Source organism: Pseudomyrmex gracilis, unplaced genomic scaffold, assembly GCF_002006095.1.
Source record: "Pseudomyrmex gracilis isolate BER0280 unplaced genomic scaffold, ASM200609v1 scaffold_654, whole genome shotgun sequence".
NCBI lineage: Eukaryota > Metazoa > Arthropoda > Insecta > Hymenoptera > Formicidae > Pseudomyrmex > Pseudomyrmex gracilis.
The window spans coordinates 5340-30587 of record NW_018021238.1 but is presented as its reverse complement, the minus strand read 5'-3'; the positions used below and the strand labels follow the sequence as shown (position 1 = coordinate 30587).

The 25248-nt window shown below is 36.7% G+C and overlaps 1 protein-coding gene and 1 long non-coding RNA gene across 2 annotated transcripts in view; one reads left to right on the top strand and one right to left on the bottom strand.

The window, feature by feature from the left end:
* LOC109861239 (isthmin-1-like) overlaps positions 1–6824 on the bottom strand; it is a 10325-nt gene extending 3501 nt beyond the window's left edge. Inside the window, exons 1-3 of the mRNA XM_020440797.1 lie at positions 6333–6824; positions 4713–5037; positions 1932–2283 (exon numbers count right to left, since the gene is read on the bottom strand). Of these exons, the coding sequence (XP_020296386.1) occupies positions 1932–2283; positions 4713–5037; positions 6333–6404 (749 nt within the window). The 5' untranslated portion in view covers positions 6405–6824. The remainder of the gene's footprint in view (positions 1–1931; positions 2284–4712; positions 5038–6332) is intronic.
* A 629-nt stretch (positions 6825–7453) lies between these two features.
* Positions 7454–24275, top strand: LOC109861240. Its single transcript, XR_002250935.1, has 3 exons — positions 7454–7898; positions 8368–8472; positions 24196–24275. It is a non-coding gene; the product is annotated as an uncharacterized LOC109861240 (long non-coding RNA).
* Positions 24276–25248: the final 973 nt, after the last annotated feature.

Here is a 25248-nt window from a genome sequence, read left to right as displayed (position 1 = left end):
ATAATTTGGCCTCGCTTTGCTTGTGGCAGACTCTGTCATTATTTTGGTCGCATTTTGACATTTCACATGTTGACAGACATGATTAACAAACCATATCCTACTGAGGACACAGATGGATATGGTTCTGTGACCGAAATGTTTGCTGGGTATATATATATATATACAGAGTATTTCAAAGAGGTCGGAACCTCTGGATATCTCAAAATTTATTTTACAGAAAGACGTTTTTTTGTTGTAGACAAAAGTTATAAGGGTTAAAAAATATATATATACATATATATATACATATATATATATATATATATATATATATGTATCCATACATATACATATATATACAATATTTACATATATACATACGTATATAAGGTTTTTTATTATAAGTGATACTTTAAAATATCTTTAGAACATGCATTTTAGTGAAAAATGTTTCCAATAAAAGTATGATTTAGAAGAAGACATAAGATGGTGTTATTGGTTTGACTTTGGAGAGTTGTTTGAAGGTCACATGAAGACCACTATCACTTTCTTAAATAAAATCTCACATATTTCATTGCATAATCTTGTAGCTTATCTTAAGATCTTTCCAAAACACTATAGTAAAGTCGGTTTCTAATCAATACTTCTCGAGTGATAAAGTAATAAGTAATTTTGAAAATTACAGTACCGCCGGCATTAGCATTACCCAAGGTGTATCACGTGGAAGTTGCCCGGTCGGATTTACATTTCTTTGTGCGTGCGCATGTGCGTGTGCGTGTGCATGTATGTGTGTGTGTGTGTTAGAATGTCAGTGCGTCAATATGTGTGCGCGCGCTCGTGTGTGTATGCGGCCGTGTTTGGAGCCTTCTCATCTGTTTGTAATATGAAATGTTCTTATAAGAGGTGTTCGAAAACATTACTATTTCGATTAAAGCAGAGCTTAACTCTATTTCGAGAACTTCGTATGATATCTAATAATTACGCTTCTGGGGATATCTTCACAACTGACACACGCGTGCACACTGACACACTGGCACACAACATACACACACGCACGCTCTCACGCACGCACACACACAAAGAGATGTAAATCCGACCGGACAATCTCCACGTGCACCTTGAGTAATGCCGGCAGTACTATAATTTTCAAGCCTTATCACTCGAAAAGTATTGATTAGAAAACAATTTTACTATAGTATTTTGAAAAGATTTGAAGGTAAGCTACAAGATTATGCAATAAAATATATGGAATTCCATTTAAAAAAGTAATAGTGATCTTCACATGACCTTCAATCAAGGTCCTTCTCCAAGTTCAAACCAATGACATCTTACGTCTCCCTCTAAATCATACAACTATTATTGGAACATTTTTCTCTAAAATGCATCGTTCAAAAGATAATTTAAGATGTCACTTAAAACCCAGCAAACAATTTCTGACTGCGCAGACCTTGACAACAAAAAGTGTTTGCAGAAACGCTACAGTGAAATATACATTGGTGCTGCCAAAGTTGTTAGCACACAACGAGATAAAAGACGCAATATGGTCACCAAACCATATCCTAAAGAGGACACAGATGGATATGGATTTGGTCTACAAATTTCGCTGGCGGTTGGCGACAACATCGCGACATCTCACAACCAAATTGTTTGCTAGAAAACACTTTGTATAAAATGAAACTCTGTATTGTGATTTTCTGTGATTTTCCTTATAAGTAATTTCTAACCAAAGTAACTTTTTTTTCTTCGTGTTGACGTATTCCGCTGCATAGAATAAAAATATCTTATGGCTTGTTTTAACGCGCTACAGACTATCGTTAAAAAAGAGGGGGAGAAAAAAGTCAAAATATGGAGAGAACTTGGTCCCGGCAAAGTGACAATAGAGAAAAGAAGAAAAAAAGAGAGAAAGACAGACAGAGAGAGTAAAGAGAGAGAGATTCGACTGTATATCCGACCTAGTAAAATCTCCCTTGCAAAGCCGCCAAGGCAATAGGTCAAGCTTGTCGTGCAGTACCGGCGACATATCCGGACTGACTAGGTACGGAGTGCCCGCTCCGGATCCGCGAGTCAATAGTCTTCTCTTCTCGTCGTAGCAACAGTGTTGCACTGCAGTACTTTCATTTCCATGCGTTGGTAATGATCGCACACAGTAAACGGCGCCACGTTTGTATATCTTGAGCCGCTGTGAATCATTGCTGGCGTCGCGCCATCGAAAATTCGTTTCTCGTTTTTTATCCCAAATCAGGTTGTCATAAAAAATATTGTTGGGATACTGACAAGGGCAAGCTGGTAATTCGACGATAGATCCTGAAACATTTACACACTTTTGCATTTTCGAAGTTTTCGTGTTTAGCGAAATTGTAGTGTGAAGAATATATGTTTATATACAGAATCCAAAAAGTATTTGTACACCTAGTTTTTGTATGATATCTTTATATAAACAAATGAAACATTATTGACAAAAACAGTACCCAGCAAACAATTTCTGACTGCGCAGACTTTGGCAACAGAAACTGTGTGCAGAAACGCTACAATACAGAAATATGCTTTAGTGCTGCCAAAACTGTTAGCACATAGAGACAAAAAACGCAACAACTCTGTTGGCACATACATGAGACTATTGCGGCCAAAATGATTCCATATATGTTAGTNAAATTGATAACAAATAGATGGTCGATAGCAAGCAGATCTGCTTTAGCAATACTGTGACCAAACAGTTTGCAAAACCGTATGAGCATCTGTTTATGACAAAACGTTGACCGCAATCGGGTCGATCTGTTGAACGCATTGACGACAGATTGCCACCAAACGCCAAGCAGATCTGTTCGTGTATATGTGCGGACTGTTTGCACGCAAGACTACTCGACTATCTGTTTGACATATAGACAACAAAATGGCGATTATCGGCGATCGTATCTGTCGCCTGTGTTGATAACAGATTGTTAACAAACATTGAACAGTCTTTTACAATTAGGCCTTGTTTATGCAGGCAATAACTGTTAACTTATGCCGGAACCGGTAAAGTTCAATTGTAAGATTTTAATACTTCTGTTTATACGTATTCGACAATAAAGCAATCATAAATGTAATGTATTATTCTCATATTTATTGAGTAATATGAAACAATGGGTGCTTTCCAGCTACGTACAGTCAACACTGTGTAACACAATGTGTGAAAATCCACTAGTGTGAATGAGACACACTGATATGCTCTTTCTCACGCTAATAGACAGTATGTTATACATTTTACCTTAATGTTCTCAAAAATTTGACATAGTAAGTCAATTTCGCCGCCGGATTCGTTTTCAGTGACCAAAAATTCATTAAAAAACACTTTGTTTATTTCCATACAGCACAGTTTATTGCAACTATATCGCAGCAACGTTGCAACATTGCAAATTGCAATGCAACATTACAAAGACATTGCAGAGATATAAATCCGCAAATTATTAGCACACTTGTAGCAACATAACAGTAATATTTTAGAATCATTGCAAAAACGAACTTTTGTAATGTAAACTAATAATAATTATATATCTTAGTAATGAAATATCATAATAAAATAATTTTTGATAATATTTTATTATATATCAAAGAAATTTGATAGCAATTAAGATATAAACTCGTTATTGGAATTCTAAAAATAACGGAATTCTAATAATACATGTATTTTTCAAGAGTTTTAACATATCTATACAAGATGTTTTCTGTTTTATATAACATAATAATATAATATAACATAATATAATTTAATATAATATAATTTAAAATATAATATAATTTAAAGAAATAATAAATATGTAGGATACCTTGAGAATAAGTAGATAGAAATAAGAACATTTTAGTAAGAAACAAGTGGTCTCGCGAACTGAGTACAGGGGCTGGGAATATATGGAGATCCCGAGTTCGAATTCTGCTATCATCTTAGGATTTTTTTCAAATAAAGTCTCTTTCAATGAAGTTCATCGATTGATCGGCGAGCTGAATCGGGCCTCCGAAGATTAATTCGAGTGAAATCTCGTCGAAGCTGTGACAGCGCAAACTGCGAAAAGTTTTTCTAGACGAACGTTTAGTTTGTATAGAAAAAACGAAATTTTTAATTGGAGCAATCAAACATTTGGCTAATTATATATTAACCAAATTATTTGGTTTGATTTAAATAATAATAAATTTTGGCTCAACCAAGCTTTTTTTCCAGTGTATAAGAAATAAAACTATTCTTATACGCAATATTGCTATGATGTTTCGTTGCAATCTTCCTAAAAGCGAACATTTGAACGTTGCTGCAATTTAACAATGATGCATCAATATTTCACAGTGAAATGGCAATATTGCAATATTGCGGTGAAAAATTCCTGCAATGTATATGCAATATTTGTGTGCTGTATAGGGAGTAACATTTTTTAATAATGCGTTACAAAAGATTAATAAAGAAAATACATATAAATTTGAATGCCAAAAAAGTATTTATACACTTGCGTTTTACATCGAAAATATACAATCTTCTTAAAGTTTTTCATGCAAAACAAATTTTTAATCTTGCACTCTGTATTAAATTATCTCGCGACACATCGATATGCATTCGAGCATTCATAATTTCTTCAATAAATGCTACATTTCCAACTTCATTATAAGACATACAACCCGAAACCATTATGTACATTATTATTAAATGTAGGTGTACAAATAGTTTTTGAACTTCACTGTATAATATATAATTATATATTATACAATACCCGGAAAAGCTCGCTCAAGTTTTTCTCTGTTGTCCAGCCACTTCTGACAACGATCTTCGTCGTCATTACTAATAGAATTCGATATTTTCAGCACGTCATGATTGTCCGATGTAGAATTGTTCCGTAACGCCTCGAACAATCTTGTCAGAAGAGAATCTAGACCTCCATGAAACAAATATTGATAGTCGAGGCTTTCACTATCATAGATAATTGTATCATAATTGTTTACGTGATCGCTTCTACTCGTTTGTCGTCGAGAAGACGCGTTAACATCTTCGAAATTGTTCCCATCATTAAAATCAATCTTAGGAGATTTCACATGCGTCTAAAATTGTAATAAAGTTTCACTTTCTTATTTTTGTAACATAATTATTTTAAGATTAGTCAGATCATATTCAATGTCGCAAGATTTGTTGATATCGGAAAGAGAAGAGACCAATGACCGATTTGATTATGTGCAATACACATAAAAAGCTGACGTGACATAGTTGCAACATCATCAAAGAACGCCGACATTCAGTTCATGGACAAGACGCGGAGGCGGAGAAGAAAAAGGACAACACGATCTCCGAGCGGGGAAGAACGTTTTACTTCTTGAGAACGACATGCCACAAGATCGTTTCCCATCAATGGCGTAGCCGCTCGTCAGTAGCAAGACGAATTTTCACGCGCGGGAGAGAAAATCAAAATTTGAGAAAAAGAGAGGAATTCGTCAATCTGTGAAGTGTGCAGCGTTGTGTAATTTCAGCAACAAATTTGACATTTTCCTCTTATTATTAAGATAGTCAACCGAAGCCATTTCTTTTGTCAAAGGTTGTGATAAATTGTGATATATATGGTATATATATATATATATATCTTAAAAATATCTTCTCTTTTTCCTTTCTCTCTTATCTCATGGAAGTTTCAATTTCTATGAGATAAAATACGGATATTGATCTCGAACCGAGAAGAAACATATGATAAATAAAAATTGGAGAATAAAACAGTTAATATAACGTAATGTAGTTGAATAATGTTACGCAATAACACGATACTTGATTCATTGAAGAACAATTTTAGATAAATTAGATTAAAGTATTCAATTTTGTGTTATGCTAATTTTAGATATACTTGAACACGTCATTGTTTTCTGTTTCTTCGTTGAATAAGCTAATTTATTAATATATTCTCATGTGCCGCGCGTAAATTGGATTTATAAGTTTTTCTTACAGATTTAGAAAACTAATGCATGACTTTGTGAAGTACTGTTTTTATAAAATTCAAAAAATCCATTTTTGAAATAAAAATTATTGCCTCATGTGAGCGACTTCTACTTTGAATATTATTCAAACGTGTCACAAGAATTATCTATATATAATAATTATTCTATAATAATTATATTCTATAATAATTATATAGAATGTAATTATTCTATAATAATTATATTCTATTTTTTTAAATTATATTCTATTTTCAGATAAAGCGTATTAGTTTTATTTTTCATTATCTTTTATAGGTAGATATCAGACGCGCTACGTTAATGTACTTCGTAATATTTCTGTTATCGTAGACAAACATTCGCTTCCAATACATACGTGTGTGTGTGCGCGCGTGTGTGTGTACACTAGTTACACTTACTTGATGATTTTGTATATTAGCCAAAACTGGGAGAAAAGTTGCGGCGAAACAAATCGTGCTCAACGGTCTCATATTGTCTCGATTCAGAATCCGTTCTTGAATAACAACATTCGTCTCTTCGAGATACCTACCCGATGTGTCAGATCGTTATTTACCACTCTACCACTCTCAATCGATACAGCAATACACGCGGCAAATCATTAAATACATTGCGCCTTTTTTGTAAAAACGCAACGATCTTTTTCTTTTATTTTCTTTATGTTGCGTCGGTCTCTCTAATGGTTCGTGATGCCACGAAAGAGTTGATGCCCCGCATTTGTTTATCACTCGTGTTCCACGCGTCAAGTACGAGAGCGTCGTACACCTCCTCGTAGGAAAGCGAACACTGATGATGATGATAATAACGATGTAACGCAAAAGCGAAACGCGATAGGCAAAAGAACGTAGAATGAGAATCGGGATGATCAAAGGAGGAAAAGGTAGGCGCGCGCCGTTCAAGAGCTCGTCACATTATGTGCATAGTTGTAAACCGGTGAAGTCTGTTCCACTATAATAGCCGGCGGTGAACAGACGGAAAGTGGAATGCACACACACGCGCGCGCGCACACACGCACACGCGCACGCACACACACGTATATATATGTATACATGTATATATAAATATATATATATGTGTGTGTGTGTGTGTGTGTGTGTGTGTGTCGTCCCGGATGACAGAAACATCATTGAGTTGTTACAGTATGTACAATAGCATGTATTAATGCTGTTCGATGCACTCGCTTATTTTATGTGTGTAGATACATAATTTCAGATTTTACACTATTTTTTATATTTAGTATCTCCAAAAAGTTAGGATCTATCTTGTTATTTTGTAATCCTTATTTCTTCTACTGTTTCTAACATACTGATCAGAGTTAAATTCAAGAGCTAAACAATGGCAAATTGGAATGTTCTATGCGAAATTATATAATGTTGTGAAATGTTGGGGCTGGTAACTGACAAGGCGCGGTTAGAGGGTAAACGGTCCGTCACAAGGCAGAGATCCCAAACGAGATTAATAGAGACCTGCCGTTGTCAGCTAAACGTTTCTCCGGCAAGGGATCGAGTGATCGCGGCAGATGATCAGTCTTCTTGCAGATCGCAAGCCGCGTGGACAGCAACAATTCGATTCGCAGAAGCAATTGATAGTTTTTGATCTCGCGACAATGTCCACGATTTGCACTTGACACGTATTACAATTCTCGTATTAAATTCTCTTTTCTAAAAATCTTAATTCACGGGAAATGCAATTGTGAGAAAGAGATAAATTCGCGTCATAGAACTATATTTGATGATTGTTGCTCCATTTTAGATATTGCGCATATTGTATTTGTTACATATTTTTCTAAGAATTACACAAAACGCGACGTAATCCTCTTTGTCAGAGTTTCCTTGTTTGTTTGTTTTCTACACGCCGACATAATTTTGTTATTCTATCAGCACACAACATGCGTATACAAAGCACGAGAGAATGGTGGGCCATCCTTGTCAGCTTCACAATAGTTAACGTGACTAATTTGCGATTAGGTAACATCGTAGCGTTCACTAGTGTGTGTTTCTGCTGCAGTTTTCTTGTATCTTAAAAATCAGAATAATTATGTGTGTGTACACACATATAATAAGAGAGAGAGAAACAGAGAATTTATAATAAATGAACAAAATTGCATACAGTTTTATGAAAAAGTTCTAATAATTGACGCAATTTTTCTTACTTAAAGTAAAATCTACGTTTTTGAAAATAACTTACACATTAGAATTTCAAATTCTTTAAAATTACAATTATGAACTTTCTCATTCTTCAAATTTTACGTAATTAAACAAATCGAGATTAATATAACTTAAATTCTGTTTTATCTAATTTTGAAACACATCTTATTTTAATAAGATAAAAATAGTCATATTTTTAAATTCAGTATTAATATACTTAAATTTATTTATTGAATTAAATTTCCTTTGTGTTTTCATTAAAAATTGTTTTATAATATTTGTTGCTCAGCTTTCTGCGAAAATGAGTGGGAGAACGAAAAGAAAATGCACTCAGAAGAACTGCGTCAATATACTTGCTGTGCTCGACATGAAAAAATAATCGACGTAGGAAACGGTGAGTAAAATCGTTGATTGCTTCTTTATATCTTTAATCTTATTAACATTAAATACTCAAGAAAATAAAAATAAAAAAGTGAAAAATTTTCCAAAACCGTTTGATAAAGTATACATGTGGAGTAATTAACCAGTGTGAATTTTAATTCATCTCTCAATCGATGAATTAAACAATTTGTCTTAATTATAAAAAAGTTAGGATAAACTCGCGTGATATCGATCGAAATGATATTTTATGTTAATCAATGCATGTCACGTCATAGGAAAATGGGGGGGGGGGCGAGAAAAGAGAACGGAATAGGAGGACGGAACATCTCTCCGGTTAGTTCGTCTAATTTGCTAATAACGATTAACAAGGTGATAACGACAGCTATTCAACGATGCGTTTGGTTGTAAAAGTATCCGGTCATCTAAAGTATTCTAAAATATATTCCGGTTATTCAAATAAACTATACTTTCTAGAAAAAACTTAGAAAGTAATAAGCGATGGCTGGAAGACAAGGTCAAAATATAATTTGTGAGAAAGTATCTCTAAAATGCTCCCAAATATAAATATGTATCAAACTTTTTATTGTTCATTTTGGTCTTATTAACTTTGTGCCAACAGCTTCCGCAGAATTGTGTGAGTAAGAGCCAATAAGAGAAAAGTTTTTCACTTTTTACGCGTTTCCACTATAGACATATACACCTAGACTCAGCATGCATGTCCTTGGCAGAACAGACAAAGAAAAGTAAACCTAGAGGAAGATTTCTCTCTTTATCTGCACACGTAGAATGCGCAGTTGTCTTTTGACAACAAGCATGACAACAATTGTAGACCACAGATTTGAACTCAAGAAAATATATATATATGTAAACATAGTTGTCGTGGGCAATCAAAAGCATTTATTAAATTATATTGTTTTTATAATAAGTAAACATAAAATGGCATTTATCAAAAAATATTTACACTTACATATATTGTATTGTATTTTAATACTGTATTTTATTAAAGAACATTTAATATAACATAATAACATAACTAAAGGTACTTTTTGGTAAAACTTTTTTAAACACTTTAAAAGTTGTTTTTACGTATTTTTATTCGACAATATCTTACGAATGACTAGGTAAACTTTTAAAACAAAGTTCCTAACGGTTTGGATTATACAGAGTGTCCCAGAATTGTCGTACAATCTCTCGTAGACAGGTAGAAAGAGTAAAACTGAGTCAAAAAGTTTTGAAACATTTTTTTCTATTACTTATAATAAAGGAGTAATTATTGAGTAAATCAAGCCAATCAGCGCCGATCTTTAGCCAGGCGCACGTCAGTGAGCCGCATGAAGCGCTCATACACACCAGGCACGCAGCTTACTGACGTGTGCCTGGCTAAAGGTCGGCGCTGATTGGCCTGATTTACTCAATAATTACTCTTTTATTATAAGTAATAAAAAAAAAAATGATTCAGGAGTTTGCGACTCAGTTTTACTCCTTTTATCTGCCTACGAGAGATTGTACGGCAATCCTGGGACACCCTGTAGCTAAGTAGAAGTACAGCAGCATGCTGTAAGCAGTTGTCAAAAAATACTCGCATAAGCTTTCATTGGATCCAGAAATGCAAGAAATTGTATATATGAGAGATTGATTTGTAAGGAACTTTTATTGTTGTTTGAGTAGAAATACTCAAAACAATAATGAAAGTTTTAATCAGTACATGTAGCAACTCGCGCTGAGACACATGTAGAAAAAACTAATTGCGTTTTTCTCAAAATGTGTTTTTCGCGCATGGGCGCCACTGTAAAACGTGCAATTCTTGACCGATTCGAAAAATTCAAAGCATTCGATTTACTTGTATCTTGTAATTAAATTTGTTTCTGCCTTAACCACTATCATGAAATTTCACATACTCAAATTTTTTTAATATACATTTTTGTGCGTAAAAAATCATTTTTTCGGCACCCATTTGTTTAAACATGCCATTCATTGTATAATTGTTTTTTATATTAAAAATAGATAAGGCAAGAGTCACATATATATAATTAAAAAAATTTTTTTATTTTTTAAGTTTAGATAATCTTGTCACAAGTTCTGATGGCGCTTATCAAAGACTCTGATTTAAATAGCAATATAGCATTCAAGGCGTATTAAAGGCACAAATGCATGAAAATTAAATTAAAAAATTTTTTTGTACTCTATAATTGTACTATAATAAAACCCAATAACGTTTATTATCTTATATTGTTTACTTTTCACGAAAAAAAATCATAAACATTACTTATTTTGGAATAGAAAAAGTTAACACTTTGGATATACGTTAATAAATGTAATATTTACACACTGGTCAAGTTTTATAAAGATTAACGTTCCGAACGTGAGATAATTGGTTTCAAAGATTATACTTTTCTATGTAGTGTATACACGATTCATACAAAAATCATGTACTTTTAATTCTATAATAAAAAAGAATAACACGAGAGTGACCACAAACGGATATATGGCAGAAGAGATTCTTAGGAACATTAGAAAATAAAAATCAAAATGATTGACCGTTTAGCTTTAAAGATAAAGTGATAAAAAGAACTGAAGTTTTCTTGTTATTTAGCGTGTGAGAGATAGCGACGTTGCCAGATCGTCACTCTGGACAATGTTTCATAGTATGTGTGCATTGAAACAGATACTCTCTCTGTGTATGAGGACTGTACAAAAGTTTTCGGTCGGTACATAGACGTATAATATATAGACTGCGCGTTCCCTACCTTTGCCATGTTAAGAAAATGTCTTCAACGTTGAGAGAGAGACAGCTGGTGTTGAATAGTAGCCTCATTTTTGTCTAGCAAAGTAGTGGGGGAAATGATAGACAGAGAAAGAGTTACTATTCAAAGTATGTTGTCTCTCTCAACGTTAAAGACATCTTTTCAGCCAAACGCACAGTCTATATATTATACGTCTATGAATCGGTACCGCTAGAAAGTAGGGTTTCCTAACCATAGACTTATATAATAGACGGAACATTTATATGACAAAGTTGAAGACAACATTAAAGGACAGAGATAGTGCTGGAGTAGTTGTCTCTCTCTCTTACAATAAGAGCGGTGGGGGACCAATCACCTTAAGCGCATAGACATATAAGTCTATGCTTCGGCGTAAAAGGCCATTACTTTTGACTTGTGTGCTCGAGAGGTTATAAAGATTCGAGTCTTGTATGGATATAATTTTCTTATTATTTTATTTATGTTTTTAAAGAGAAACAACAACAGTTGGTTACACTAAAGCATAAACAACTGTTGTTAATTAAAGATAGCTTAATTTAGAGAAAATTTAAGTTAAAAAATATGTTAAATTAGATTCTATAGAAGTATGAAGTAAATTACATTATAAAAAGGTCTACAAATTGTTAGTGTTAATTGTTAGCGCCTGCCAAGTTTCTCAACAAGTTTGTACACAGCGCGTCATTGAATCGCGGAATAGGCGCGGGATCAGAGGGCAAGCGGGGCGGTTGCTCGCCAACAAGTGCCGTATGAATCGTACGGCCCGCTTACCTTCCGATCCCCGCGCCTATTCCGCGATTCAGTGACGCGCTGTGTACATGCTACATGCATGCTATCATCTCTCACTATCACTCTCTCTCAACTGACTCTCGGACGTCTATCTTCGTTGCTCTCGGCTACTCCCTCCGTCTGCCGCGGCTACCAATCAATTCACTGCTAGAAAAAAAGAGAACTACTTCACGATTATTTCTGTCTCTTTTAACGAAGCTTCAGCTCCTCTTACACGAATGTTCCGTCTATTATATAAGTCTATGTTCTTAACCTATACTCAGACATAAAACTTTTGCATCGGACTGTCGCGCTACAACGTTCTTAATATAACATGAAGAACAACATAATACTAACTGAAAATATAACACAAGTAATCAACAGACATTGCACATAAATAATTACACAACAAACTCTATTATGTAAAAGTAATATATACTCATATAGTACAAGACATCTTTAGGATTATTCTAACAATATCCAAGACGGCTCAGGACATTTACAGGACATTTACAGGACATTTTAAGATATCATTATAAATGTATTTTATGAAAATTTACTGCATACATAATTACTTTTAATTATATAGAAAATTTAATCTAATTTAAAATTTTTATGTCGTATAAAAAATATGAATGTCCTCTAGATAATCACTGGATGTCTAGAGGATATCTACTTTGTCTATTACCTATATTAGATGTTGATTTTTCAAAGGACATTCTATCGTTCTCTGGACGTTTTTTGAACATGAACGATCGAGATCTGTTAAACTTTATTATATATTTATTTGACAGATTTTATATCATTTCTTAAAAATAATTTTATTGCTTTTCTGTATAAAAAAATTTTACCATACTAGTACATTACTGGCACAAAATTACTGATGATATTTGTGCCGAGGATATAGCCAGTAATATTTTTCTGTAAAAGACGTCGTTTCCATTCCGGAGAGAGTATTGTAGTTTTTCATTCACTTCTTTAAATATCGTCAAAATTTTGAATGTAGAGGTAGAGTTTACTTATGTTTCTGAAATAGAGGATAATATTTAATAATTAGGTCTAATAACTTTTCGCAGTCTGAGTGCAGGGGCTACGAGCAAGGAGATCACGAGTTCAAATCCATTCAACACCTTAGAATTTTTTCCGGGTCGATCCCTTCTCTCGAGTATATAAGTTGAAAAACGAACAGTATCAGGCCTCCAAGAAGAAATAAGGATAAAAAATATTTCTTACAAAAATGCTGAGTTATATTACTATTGCCAATATACTAGTATTTTAGTAATAAAATTGTTTTATTATTTTTCTGTAAGAGTTCTAAACAATTACCAAACTTTTTTTTGAAAAATATTAATGTAATAGATATGGTTTTTATACACAGAAAGAACGGTTCCTTTAAATTTAATAATCCTATTTGTTTGACTCATATTTGTTGCATTCAAACAACAATTTTATACCAAACAACAACTTTGTTGAATGAAAATTATATTGTTACGTTAAACTAAATCAAATTATTTGACGGAAACAATACAAATGTTTGAAATAATTTATTCCAACAAAATAATATTTTATTTGGTTTTAATAAGGATTATTTAATAAAAAAATCATTTTGTACCATAAATATAACATAAAATATATTTGATTTAAATATAGCATTGTTTGAGACAAAAAATTTCGCGTTATAAAAATGTACTTTAAATTATAAGAATAATAAATAATTAATAATAATAAAAGAAATATTTTTATCTATTGTTGCAGATACATTGCACTAAAATATTTTTAATAAAATAATAATTTAAAGAAATAATAAATAAAATGCGTATAGGATAGCTTGAGAATAAGTAGATAAAAATAATCACATTTTAGTAAGGAACAAGTAGTTTTGCTGAGTACAGGGGCTGTGAATACGACGGAGGCGTCTCGAGTTTGAATCCCGCTATTACCTTTAGGATTTTTTCAAGTCCAGTCTCTTTTAATGGAGTTCATCGGTTGATTGGCAAGCTGAATCGGGCCTCCAAAAATTACTTCGAGTAAAATCTCGAAGTTGTGTGAGGGCGCAAGCCGCGAAAAAGTTCTTTTTTATTGGTTTTAGATTTATTTAACTTAACAAAATACTTTGTTTGAAATTCAAACAATCGGAATGTTTAGTTCAAAATCGAGGTTGTTTGGACTATTCCAATGAAATAATTTGTTTGGATTTAACAAAATTTGTTAAATCTAAAGAAATCTCTCTATGTATTCTGTAAAAATTCTTGGGATGTCCTACACATATCCTGTAAGAATTCTTGGAACGTCCTACATATATAATAGCCTAAGGATAATTCAGGAACTAAAAAAGGCGCTCATTTGCTCTTCCTCAGGACATCCAGGAGGAGATTCTGGGATTAAAATAGGATATCCACTGGATATCTGTTTCGTCCGTATAAGATGTTCTTTGGATTTTCAAAGGACGTCCATGTGCTATTTGGGTAATATCCACATGCACTGCACGTCATCATTTTTTAAATTATGATAATCTTATATATCATTTACACTGTTGTGATCAGGAAATAGAGTTAGTTAGTAAGCAGTACTTTTGGGCCACAACGGGACAAAGATAATGTTTAAATTAATAAAATAGTTGGCGCAATCACGTTAAGCAACGTGATTGCATTTAGTTAAGACACGGTCGTTTCCTAGAATAGCCGTTGCGTCAGGCTGAGAGCAAGCAACTTGCCTGATCAGCTGGATCAGAAATAATGGGCTAGTTTTCAGAAACTGATTAAACGAGGACGAGCGCGTTGCTCAATGAAGCCCGCGCAGCGTCCTGGTTGGTGAGAGTACTTGACCCCCCCCTCCCTCAGTAACTTGTATAAATTATTATAGAGTGATGAAGACGACGAAACAGAAGTCTTCAAGTCGTCGTCCGACTATTGTTTAAACCATTTGAAAAATAAAGCATCTCGAAAATCAAGGAGATTCAACTATCTCTCACACCTACAACAGACTCGGCAATTCTAAAAGAACTCAGTATTGCCGTGACGATACAACAACACATATTCACGATATTCGACAATACTTCCAGGCAAAAGCCGGCCATTGCTTGTCATTATGCTGTCATTAATGTGCGTGAAGAAAAGGATAGAAACATATCCTTTTGCCTCTTTCTCCGTTTTGTTAAGCCCAATGAATATCATAATCAAACATACATCATGCTGAATCTAGATCTATATGTTTTCTTAATCTATATGTTATATTGTGTCTATGATTTCTACGCTAAGAAACAAAGTTACATGATCAACACTCAGAATGCTTGCTTTAAGTGCTCAGATGAATGCCGCTTTGAGCTTCAATCTCTATCTTTGTGTTCAGAGGCGAACCGTTAACTTTGAAGACCCTGAATTAACGCTGTTTGGGAGTTTACCCAATTAACTGTGCCAATACGTGGAATTATTTTTATTGCGCAAAAAATTTTGTTTTTGCCATTTATTGAGACAATTTTGTAGAATGTATTTTTTCTTCAAGTTTAAATTTAAATTGTTTTTATTTTTATTTTTTTGATCGCAAAGAGGCCCTTTGATTCAACAAGGCCCTGGGCTGCAGCCCATAAAGACCACGCTTGAATCCGTCTCTGCTTGTGTTTCTATATTTAATAAGTAATAATTGAATAAAAGTTTTAGTTGCAATCGTGAAGTTATAAGCAACTCGATTAATTACACAGACCAGTTGTCTCGCTAACGTAAGATAACACTGATCTGTAAGTAGTCAGTTTGATTGCAATTTTATATTCATATCAGACTACGGATTAAGATTGAAAGTGGATTGAAATTTGATCAATCAAAGAAAAGTTGATTAAACTTGAGATTAGTCTTCTTTCTTATAATTGATTTAAATTTCAATCTATTCTCAATCATAAATTGTAGTTTCTGATACAGGTTTTACAATTAAATCTTTTACGCAATGGCCTTAAAACGTGCAAGTGGCGAACTTATTCTTAGAGTTAACACATTGACGTCAAGAAACGGGAGATATCTCGGTTTCATAAAATTGTTTACTACCATTGCTTCGCTCGTTAAATGTGAAATACCCGACGTCAATGTGTTAAGTCTGGATGTAATATAACGTCAATTTAACAAGTCGATTAATCTCTTGATTCATCAAAGTGACGTCAGTAGAGTAGAGCGAGACTACTTTGAAAGAAAACTTGCAAATATCTCAATACCCGAAATGTGTATGGACATGCTGATGATGCTTGCGTAAGAAAACGTGGAGATGGAAAATTACTGCATATGCCATTTGCGTCTGGCAACACGAGCGGTGTTTTGTTTTTCTGCACCAAAAATAAAATTATTAAATGTCTGTTCTTCTTGATTTATGTAACAATTATAGTGATTACTAAAACCTAGACAAATTTTTTTGACATAAGTCATTAGTGTATTTTTTGTTATTAATATTTATATTGCTATTTTATTATGAAAGTTTAGTTATAAAAAATATTTTAGCCAACATCGATATAGAATTAATCCCATACAGCACCGAAAGATTGCAGAAACATTGCATAAACCTTACTCTTGAAACATTGTAATATTGCGTGGTAGTTGCGAAATATTTTTGCAATGTTACTGCAAGCTTACGGTAACGTTAAAATGTCCGCCTTTAAAAATATTACAAATGTACGATTTGTTGGGTGTCGAGGGGAGTGGACAGTTTGGTGAAGGAATATCCTTATTTAAACCTTGAGAGATCCTTTATTTTATTCTATTTCCTTTTTACAATGTTTCATTACACGGCTGTTACTCACTGCGGTAAATTCTCCGGCTTGCAAAGCCACACAGTGTGTTAGCAGTCTAATCTCAGTCTCACCTCTGCTTCATCTGTGCGATCGATCGCGCCGATTCAGCAGGTCCACCGGCCCTAGCAACGGCCGTGCTAGTTACCGGTGCCGACACATGCCGTGTTGCATTTCGGACAATGCAGCGATGTGTCGCACCCCGTGGCAACCAGCAGTTCTTTCTAGAACTGCTGTTGCCCCGCAACCCAATCAGGTCATTGAGCAATGACAGTGATGTCTCATCACATTGCTCAATGGCCTCACTCTGCTTAATTCTATCTTAAAATTGCTGCACAACATTTCCCTCCTTCCGGGAAAAAGGAAAATGCTTGTAACATTTTCCGTCGCAACTCTTAAATCTACTTGTGTACAATTTTTTTTGTGCTACTTATATTATTCTGTGTTCTACTACTACGCGGTATAACCTACAGCGTGACGGTCTCGACGTTTTGTGCGTAGACACTCCGTTGTTTTTCACGCCGCTCCGCGTTACGTAGCTCTACGGCAATGCGTGCCAGCTCAGTTTTTTCTCTATTCTTTACTATTTTATATACAATTATTACAATAATTATTACTACTATTGTTACGCCTGTCGTAGTCGGATAGATAAAATGTAGATTTTCAAAAAACGAACTCTCGTTTACTTCGTCTGTTAACTCTGTTATTTCTGACTTTATTTTTTTAATCTGTGTTTTATTCTGTGTTACGCTTTCTAACACTATCGGTCTCTTATCAGCCGCACGTTCTTTTGCTTTTAACATCGAAAGGTTGAATCGCGGCAAATACGTGTTAATTTGCTCACCGTTCACCTTGTTGGTGTGAATTATCACGCTGGAAGTTATTAACTTACATTTTTCCGACAATTTTATCTCTCCGACTCCATTTACAGTTTCTGTTGCTTTCTTTTGTTTCTCGCACAATATTACCACCGATTCGCTTTTCGGGGTTGAGTATAGCCACACACCTTTTCTAATTTTTTTTTATCCAGATCGTGTGGTTCGTAACCACAGTTTCTTCTTTACAACTAGAAAAACCCCCTGAATTACTAACATATGCTTACACTTCACATGGTGCGTCCGCGTGTACTTTGTACACCGATTCTATCTTATCGCAGACATAACTATCTCTAACGTTTTTACACTGCTCTACCTGACTTATTTTTACAATGGAGTACGTTTGTTTATTTTTGTCATTTTTGTTTGGTTATTTGTGTAATCCGTCGGCAGACCAATTATTCGCATCCTGGAGACTTTTTATTATTAATTCGACGGGTACCATTTCCAACTGCGCAAACTTTGCTTGTACATCCGTGACGTATCCCATGATACTCTCTACGTCGAACTCGAGTTCCGTAATCATGCTGCTCAACTCCATAAAATACTCGCTAAGTTCGGCCTGTTGTGCGTAGCTGTCCACCTTTTTTGTTATTTCAACCATCACGTTTTTTAACTTGTTTTTGTTTCTCTCTACGACTTCTTCAATGTTTTCCACGTGAGCAATAGTCGCGTTTATAACCTGCAGCTGATTTTTAATCATGTGCTGTAAAACAGCTTGCTTTTTGTTTAATAACTCTACCTGTTCCGAAACTCGCTTTTCATCTTCGGCATCCATCGTACCAAACAGAATTTTTGCGACGGAACCTACTGCGTTAACCAGCCCCTCCGACGACGCATTGGTGTTCCTACCACAGTTTTACGCGTTTTACTTTTTCCACTTTCTGCAACCTCTGTCGCAACTCCGCGGCAAATCCTTCGCACAGTTCTCTATTCCTGCGTGTTATTTTCCCACGCCTTAGCTGTATACTCTAACATATACTTCGTCTGCTCTGCTCTTGTGTATATCGTCGATACAGCCAATTTCACAACTAATCTCCACTTTTTGCTAGCGTGGAGCATCGTTCCGTATTTTTCGTAATACATGTCCGAATTGTGTTGAAATCTTTGTACGTGATATCCCTGACCTCCAGTCACTCCCCGCGACGCAGCAGGTAAATACTACTATTTTTATTAACAACACCTTCCTGCAAACAGAATGTTTTACATTATACTTCACATTTTTTTCTTCTCGTGAACGGTGTCGTCTATCAGGTGGAACCGCGAGCGTCGGTTCTTACACCGACGATCGTGTACCCTTCAGTCGTCCGCGTATCGTACAGTAAGTGGTTTTTCTTTTGTGAAATTTGTAAGTGCTCCCCTTTTTACCCTGGAGTAATAATAAGAAAAAAATAAAATAAAATAAAAAGAAAAACTTCTCAGTGTTCCGTCATACAGTAAAACTTTTTTCCCTACGCTGAACGCTGCTTGTTTTGTCTTTTTGTCAAATAACGTTTTGCTTTTTCTTTTTCTTCTCTTAGTTTTTCTCGCGCCACGCGATTTGCTGCTTGTAGTCTTTCTTTTAACTCCTGCGCGTAATTTTCGAGACTATACTGCGTGGTTTAGTTAACGCGGTTGGCAACTCCGCGCATCTCCCGTACACCAACTCAAAGGGTGTGAAGCCCGTTGCTGCGTCGTATTATACGCGAACATCGCGTACGGCACCTACTCGTCCCAATTCGTCTGATCTTCATTTACGTAATGGCGTATATATTCGGCTAGCATTCTGTGTGATCGTTCCAACGCACCGTTACTTTCCGGATAAACCGTCGTTTGTATTTTATTTATCCGGAGTAGTTTACAAACGTTTTTGAACAATTCGCTAACAAAATTAGTACCCTTATCGGTTAACATTGTTTCCGGTACCCCGTGCTCGCATACAATTTTCGTCGCGAATTCTTTTGCTATTGTTGCGGCTTCTGGTTCGAAACGGGTATCGCCTTACTGAACTTCGTGAAGCTATCTTGAAAGGTCAGCGAATATTTATTTCCGTTACTCGTTACCGGCAACGGACCGACAATGTCAAGCGCGTATTTTTCAAAAGGTTTTCCTGGCGTGTCGGTTATTACCAACGGTACTTTTATTTTTCACGACAATTTATTTTTTTGACAAGATTCGCACTTTGCAATGTAATTCTCCACGTCGCTCGTTAGCTTAGGCCAATTGTACTTCATTCTTATTCTTTTTATCATACGGGCTATTCCTTGATGCGCGCCCACCGGTGAATCATGATACTCGTACAGTATCTGTCTCTTTTCTTCCTTGATGAGTTCTTGTTTCTCGCTCTTCTTTGCTTCGCACGTGCATGCTTCCGCGGGGATTCTACTCAGCGCGTCTGCGTTGGTATTCGCCTTTCCCTTCTTGTGCATGATTCATAATCGTATTCTTCGAGCTTTAATCGCCATTGCACGAGCCGTGACCTGGGGTCCTTGACATTGAAAAGCCATATCAGTGCCTTATGATCGGTGACAATTTTAAATTTTGTTCCACACAAATAAGGCATGAAATGCTTCACTGCCTACACTACCGCAAGTAGCTCTTTTTCTGTCGTACTGTAGTTGCGCTCTGCTTTATTCAGCACACGGTTCGTGTATGCAATCGGCCGGTTCTGACCTATCGCACTTTGCGGTAGCACCGCGCCGACCGCGTAACTCGACACGTCGGTTGTGACAACGAACTCTATATCAAAGTCGGGATATGCAAGCAACGGTGCGCTCACTAACCTTTCTTTTAAATTCTCAAACGCCCGTTGTTGCTCGGGACCCCACTCAAACGCTACTTTTTTTTGCAACAACTGTGTTAACGGCTTTGCTATCTTTGAGAACTAGCCTATGAACTTTCTGTAAAATCTGCCAAACCTATGAATGCTTGGATATCTTTTGCTTTCTTCGGAACCGGAAATCCCTGCCTCTATTCTCGATGGATCCGGTGATATCCCCTTTTCGGTTATCACATGTACTAGATATGTGATCTCTTTGCAAAAAAATTCGCACTTATCCGGCTGCAACTTTAAGTTGTACTTTCGTAATCTGTCAAGAACTTCTCGTAACCGTTTGCTGTGCTCTTGCAAGCTTGCACCGTGTATCACGATGTCGTCGAGATACACAAAACATTTTATGCCTTGTAATCCCATCAAGATTGAGTTCATCAATCTCTGAAACGTTGCCGGCGCATTTTTTCACCCAAAAGGCATTCTGTTGTACTCATAGTGGCTATGCGGCGTTGAAAACGCCGTTTTGCGCCTGTCGTCTTCATCCATCGGTATTTGATAGTACCCAGATGCTAATTCATCGTCGAGAAATATTTCGCATTTCCGAGTTGGTCTAATATTTCCGCGATATTCGGCAACGGGAAAGAATCGCCTATTGTTACTCCATTTAATCGCCAAAAGTCCACTACGATTCTTAATTTTCTCATGCCGGACGCGTCTATTTTTTTCGGAACTACCAGTAATGGTGCGTTCCACTGACTTTCACTATCGCGTATTATTCCGCTTTTCAGCATTTCTTTGATCTGTTTCTCTATCTCTTGCTTATGCTTCTGCGGTAATCTATACGGCTTAACGTTTATCGGGGCGGTATCAGTTTTCACAGGTATTCTATGCTCTACCGCGCTTGTTTTAGTTAACGGCTCATATTATACGTCTCATATTATACGTCTTGATATTCTTCACATATCCCGTATAATGTTTCTCTTTCTTCTTCATTTAAATGCTCCACTCTCAGTGCCTCTTTCACTCTTCCGCGACGTGCTGGCTTCTCTGCTTTTACGCTTACGTTCGCTATTTCACTTTCTGTCTCGTTCTCTTCTTCTAACATCTCCAACTTAACGTGCGGTGTGCTTATTTTTATTACTTTCTCTGTAGTGTTTACTACTCTTATGGGACGGAAATTTTTACTCGGCCGCACCAGGCAGCTTTCTATAAATACTCCTGATTGCGTTTCTCCTGCCTGCACGATGCCGATTTGGTTACTATCTGTTATTGCTTACAATTAATAAAGACTTATTGCTTGTACGATAGTTTCGCTTTGGGGTGGTAACTCTATAGTCTTAAACTGGCGTAACCGCAACATATTTTTTCCAAGTGAAAGTTTCTCCGCTCTGTAATCGTGCTTGGCGTTATGCTTTTTAATGAAGTCATTTTCCAAAATGCCTTGGTAGTTGATTGGAAAATCGTCTTTCACCACGTAGATCGGGTGCTTGATTTCTTTATTTTTCAGCTATATGGTGGCTACAATTTTTCCTATGACACATGTCTGATGCCCTGTAACGCCTGTCAATTTCATTTCCGTTTTTTCGGCTGGCGTTCTCACTTTTAAGTATTTTCCTTTGAACAATGACACTGTGGCTCCAGTGTCGTCAAGTAATTCTGCTTCGCCTTTCTTTGCTTCTTTCATTGGTACGGTCACTATATCCAGAACTGCTTGCGCAGCATTTAGCTCGGCTACCTGCAATTCTGCTACTGACACAGATTTTTTCTTTTTTCTATTGTCTTCTTTATCGCTCGATGATTCGCTATCGTCACTTCGGCTTTTTTTTCTTATCTTTTGCTGCATGTATTGCTTTTGCAGTTCTTTTTTTATTTTTCCTGCCGTTCGGTGACCAGCAATTTTCCCTGACATGTCTCGTTTTTTTACAATAATTACACTGCTTCTCGATGGCATTTACTCGGCTGTTGCTCGGTTTTGGCAATGCCATCTTGCTCGATCGGCACTCTCTTTTTCTAATGTCCGACCTTTCCGCATTTGTAACACTTATAACCTTTATGGTTGCTACGTGATTGCGTCGGCATGCGACTTTTTGATCTTATTCCTGCGGCTTTTTCTTCCGCGCTTGCTCCGGCTATTGCTTCCTGAAGCGTGCGTAACTGCGTGATCTTACAATCAACTTAAGTTCCTCGCGTAGTCCTATCTGGAAATGGTGCAACGCCTGTTCTTTTATCGTCTCAAAAATTTTACGTTTCTGTTCTGTCGTGCGTACCTTTCCCTCGATCATAGACTCGTACAGTTCCATAGCAAGTTAATTCACGCGCTACCCGTAATTTAACGCGCTTTCTTTGTGCTTCTGCTTCAGTGAGCTAAACTCTATTTGCAACTTGGTTGTGCCCTTTTTTGCTGAGTATGTATTTTCTATTTCGTGCTTTAATTGTTCGAAACTATGAATATCTCGCGTCTCGAAATCCAGCAACGCTTGTCCTTTCAGTTTAGTACACAATATCGCTTCTAGCAAAGTTCTTTCGTCGACCGAGTTTATACTTTTTATTGCATACGTACACGCGCTCAATAATTGTACCTGTGATTTTCCATCGAACGTCGGTATCATGGCACGCGCCTCCTTTAGTGTCATATAACCAGACAAGTGTGCGGTCTGATTACGCACGTCTGCGGCTGTTTGTTTGTATGTTACGTCAAACGCGTCATCACGCCCCGGCGGATCGTCGTCCCCGTGCGCTCATGTATTGCGGCGTTGCTCGTGTAGTTCATTCACGTGGCGGGTCACCGTATCCATGCGCGCAGTCATTAGCTCAAACGAGCGTGTTAGCTGACGCAGCATTACGTCCACGGGGTCTTGTGCTCGCTCGTTTGGCCTCGCGGCCCCAAGTTTCGCGGTATCTTTTATGCCCAACTCGCTTCTCATTCTGTCGATCTCCCGCTCGACATTTTCGCGAGCCCGAACTATTATTTGCTCGTCATCTAATTGTTCAACCCTGTCCGCGTCCATCGCGTTATTTCTGAACAATTCGTTTTCGTACAAAATTAAAGACGATCTCTGAGTACTACTGCCCGGAGTTTCACCGTTTTCTATTCTTTCGCGATCTACTACGCCTTGTAAATGTCCAGCGATACTACCATCTAAATCGAACGAAAATTCTCTCTCTACAATAACGTTTGGATACAAATTCCGATTTTCTTCGCTTGCCAAATCCCGTCTACTTATTTCTGCTTTTTGGTATAACGCTGCTGGCGCGGTTCTCGGTTCCCGAACCGCCAAAAGACTTTGTAATGTTCGCGCAACTCGCTCGGATTGTAATCCGCGTCGTCGCAAACGCCAGTTGTTGAACATAGGTATCGCTCGCGCTTACAAACTACTTATTCGACTTACAGTGGTTAACCCATATCTCCGCTTACAGTTGTATCTGTGATGCTGCTGACTCAGCTTTTCTCGCTGCTTCGCTGCTACCGCTGCTTTACCGCTTCCGCTGCTTTGCTTGCGTTGGCTGCCTTGTCGCCTTTGCTGCTATTTCGGCTATCCTTTGCTGTTTCCTTGGTGCCCTTCCTGGCCCTTCCATAACAGCTACTTGTCTGCTTGTCGCTTCCGGAGTTTCTGGCGGTGAATTTCGAACTCTTTCTTCTATTACCGTCCAGCCGCTTTCTTATCTCCGCCTTGAGTCACTGCCCGCCGCTTAGCTTGCGTTAGGTCAGTGTTGCCGTGTAACTCGAGACTGTGAGTTCGCAGTGTCTTTCTTTCTCTTTCGAATCCGTAGTTTGCAAGACACCTTTTAATGACTGCTTCTATTTTCTTTGTTTCAGAGGCAGACAACCAATGATGTTGACCCATAACGTATTTGAGGATACTTATGTATTTTCTCTCTCTTTTTTTTTAATATACGCTTTTAATCCAAGAACGTGCCGTTCTCTTTCTCCTTTTTTTTCTTCTTACCCAGTGTCCGTTTCCTCGATCCAACCGGATCTCCTGTTGAGTCCCGTTCCTGACACACGGAATGAGAGATCTCACCGCTGCCACTAAAAATTTGTTGAGTGTCGAGGGGAGTGGACAGTTTGATGAAAGAATATCCTTATTTAAACCTTGAGAGATCCTTTATTGCTATTTCCTTCTTACAATGTTTCTTTACACGGCTGTTACTCACTGCAGTAAACTCTCCGGCTTGCGGAGCCACACAGTGTGTTAGCAGTCTAATCTCAGTCTCACCTCTGCTTTATCTGCGCGATCGATTTATAGTAGATTGATGCAACATATTTTCTATAAGAGCAAAATTCTGAGTGGCTATCGCGTTGCGCGTAACGGGTTGCCGCGTCTTGTCTGTTTGCGCTCGTAGCCGTTAAGAACCCCACCGTCTGTACATATCTGCGCTCCTCCCTCTTAGCCAATAAGCCGCCAACCGTATCAGACACCGGCATAACCAGCGTCCGCGACGCAAAGCCCGCGCGCGTCAATCACAGGCGCGAGCCGCCCGTGGATATACACTGTAAGGGTATAACTCCGCAACTACCTATGTAAATATTTTCTTTATTAGAATATAGCAGCAGTTTAGTTCAGCATTAACCGAACGTGTCGCAATCTCTTCCTTTCATATGTGTTTTATGTGGTTTATATTATTATTATACGTATTAAATTATTACTGTCATTAATTATTAATTATATGTTTAATTATAGGTGGGCTAACTTTTAAAATACACTCAACAGAAATAGATCTTAAAGCCTCTTGCACAATGGACGGAATAGCGATAGCGATAGAAATAACAAAAGTTTTAAAGAGTTTATATTTAAAAATAAAGGTAGGAACAGCGGAATCTAACATACAAAAATACACATGTATCAATGCAGATCAGAAAATCGGAATA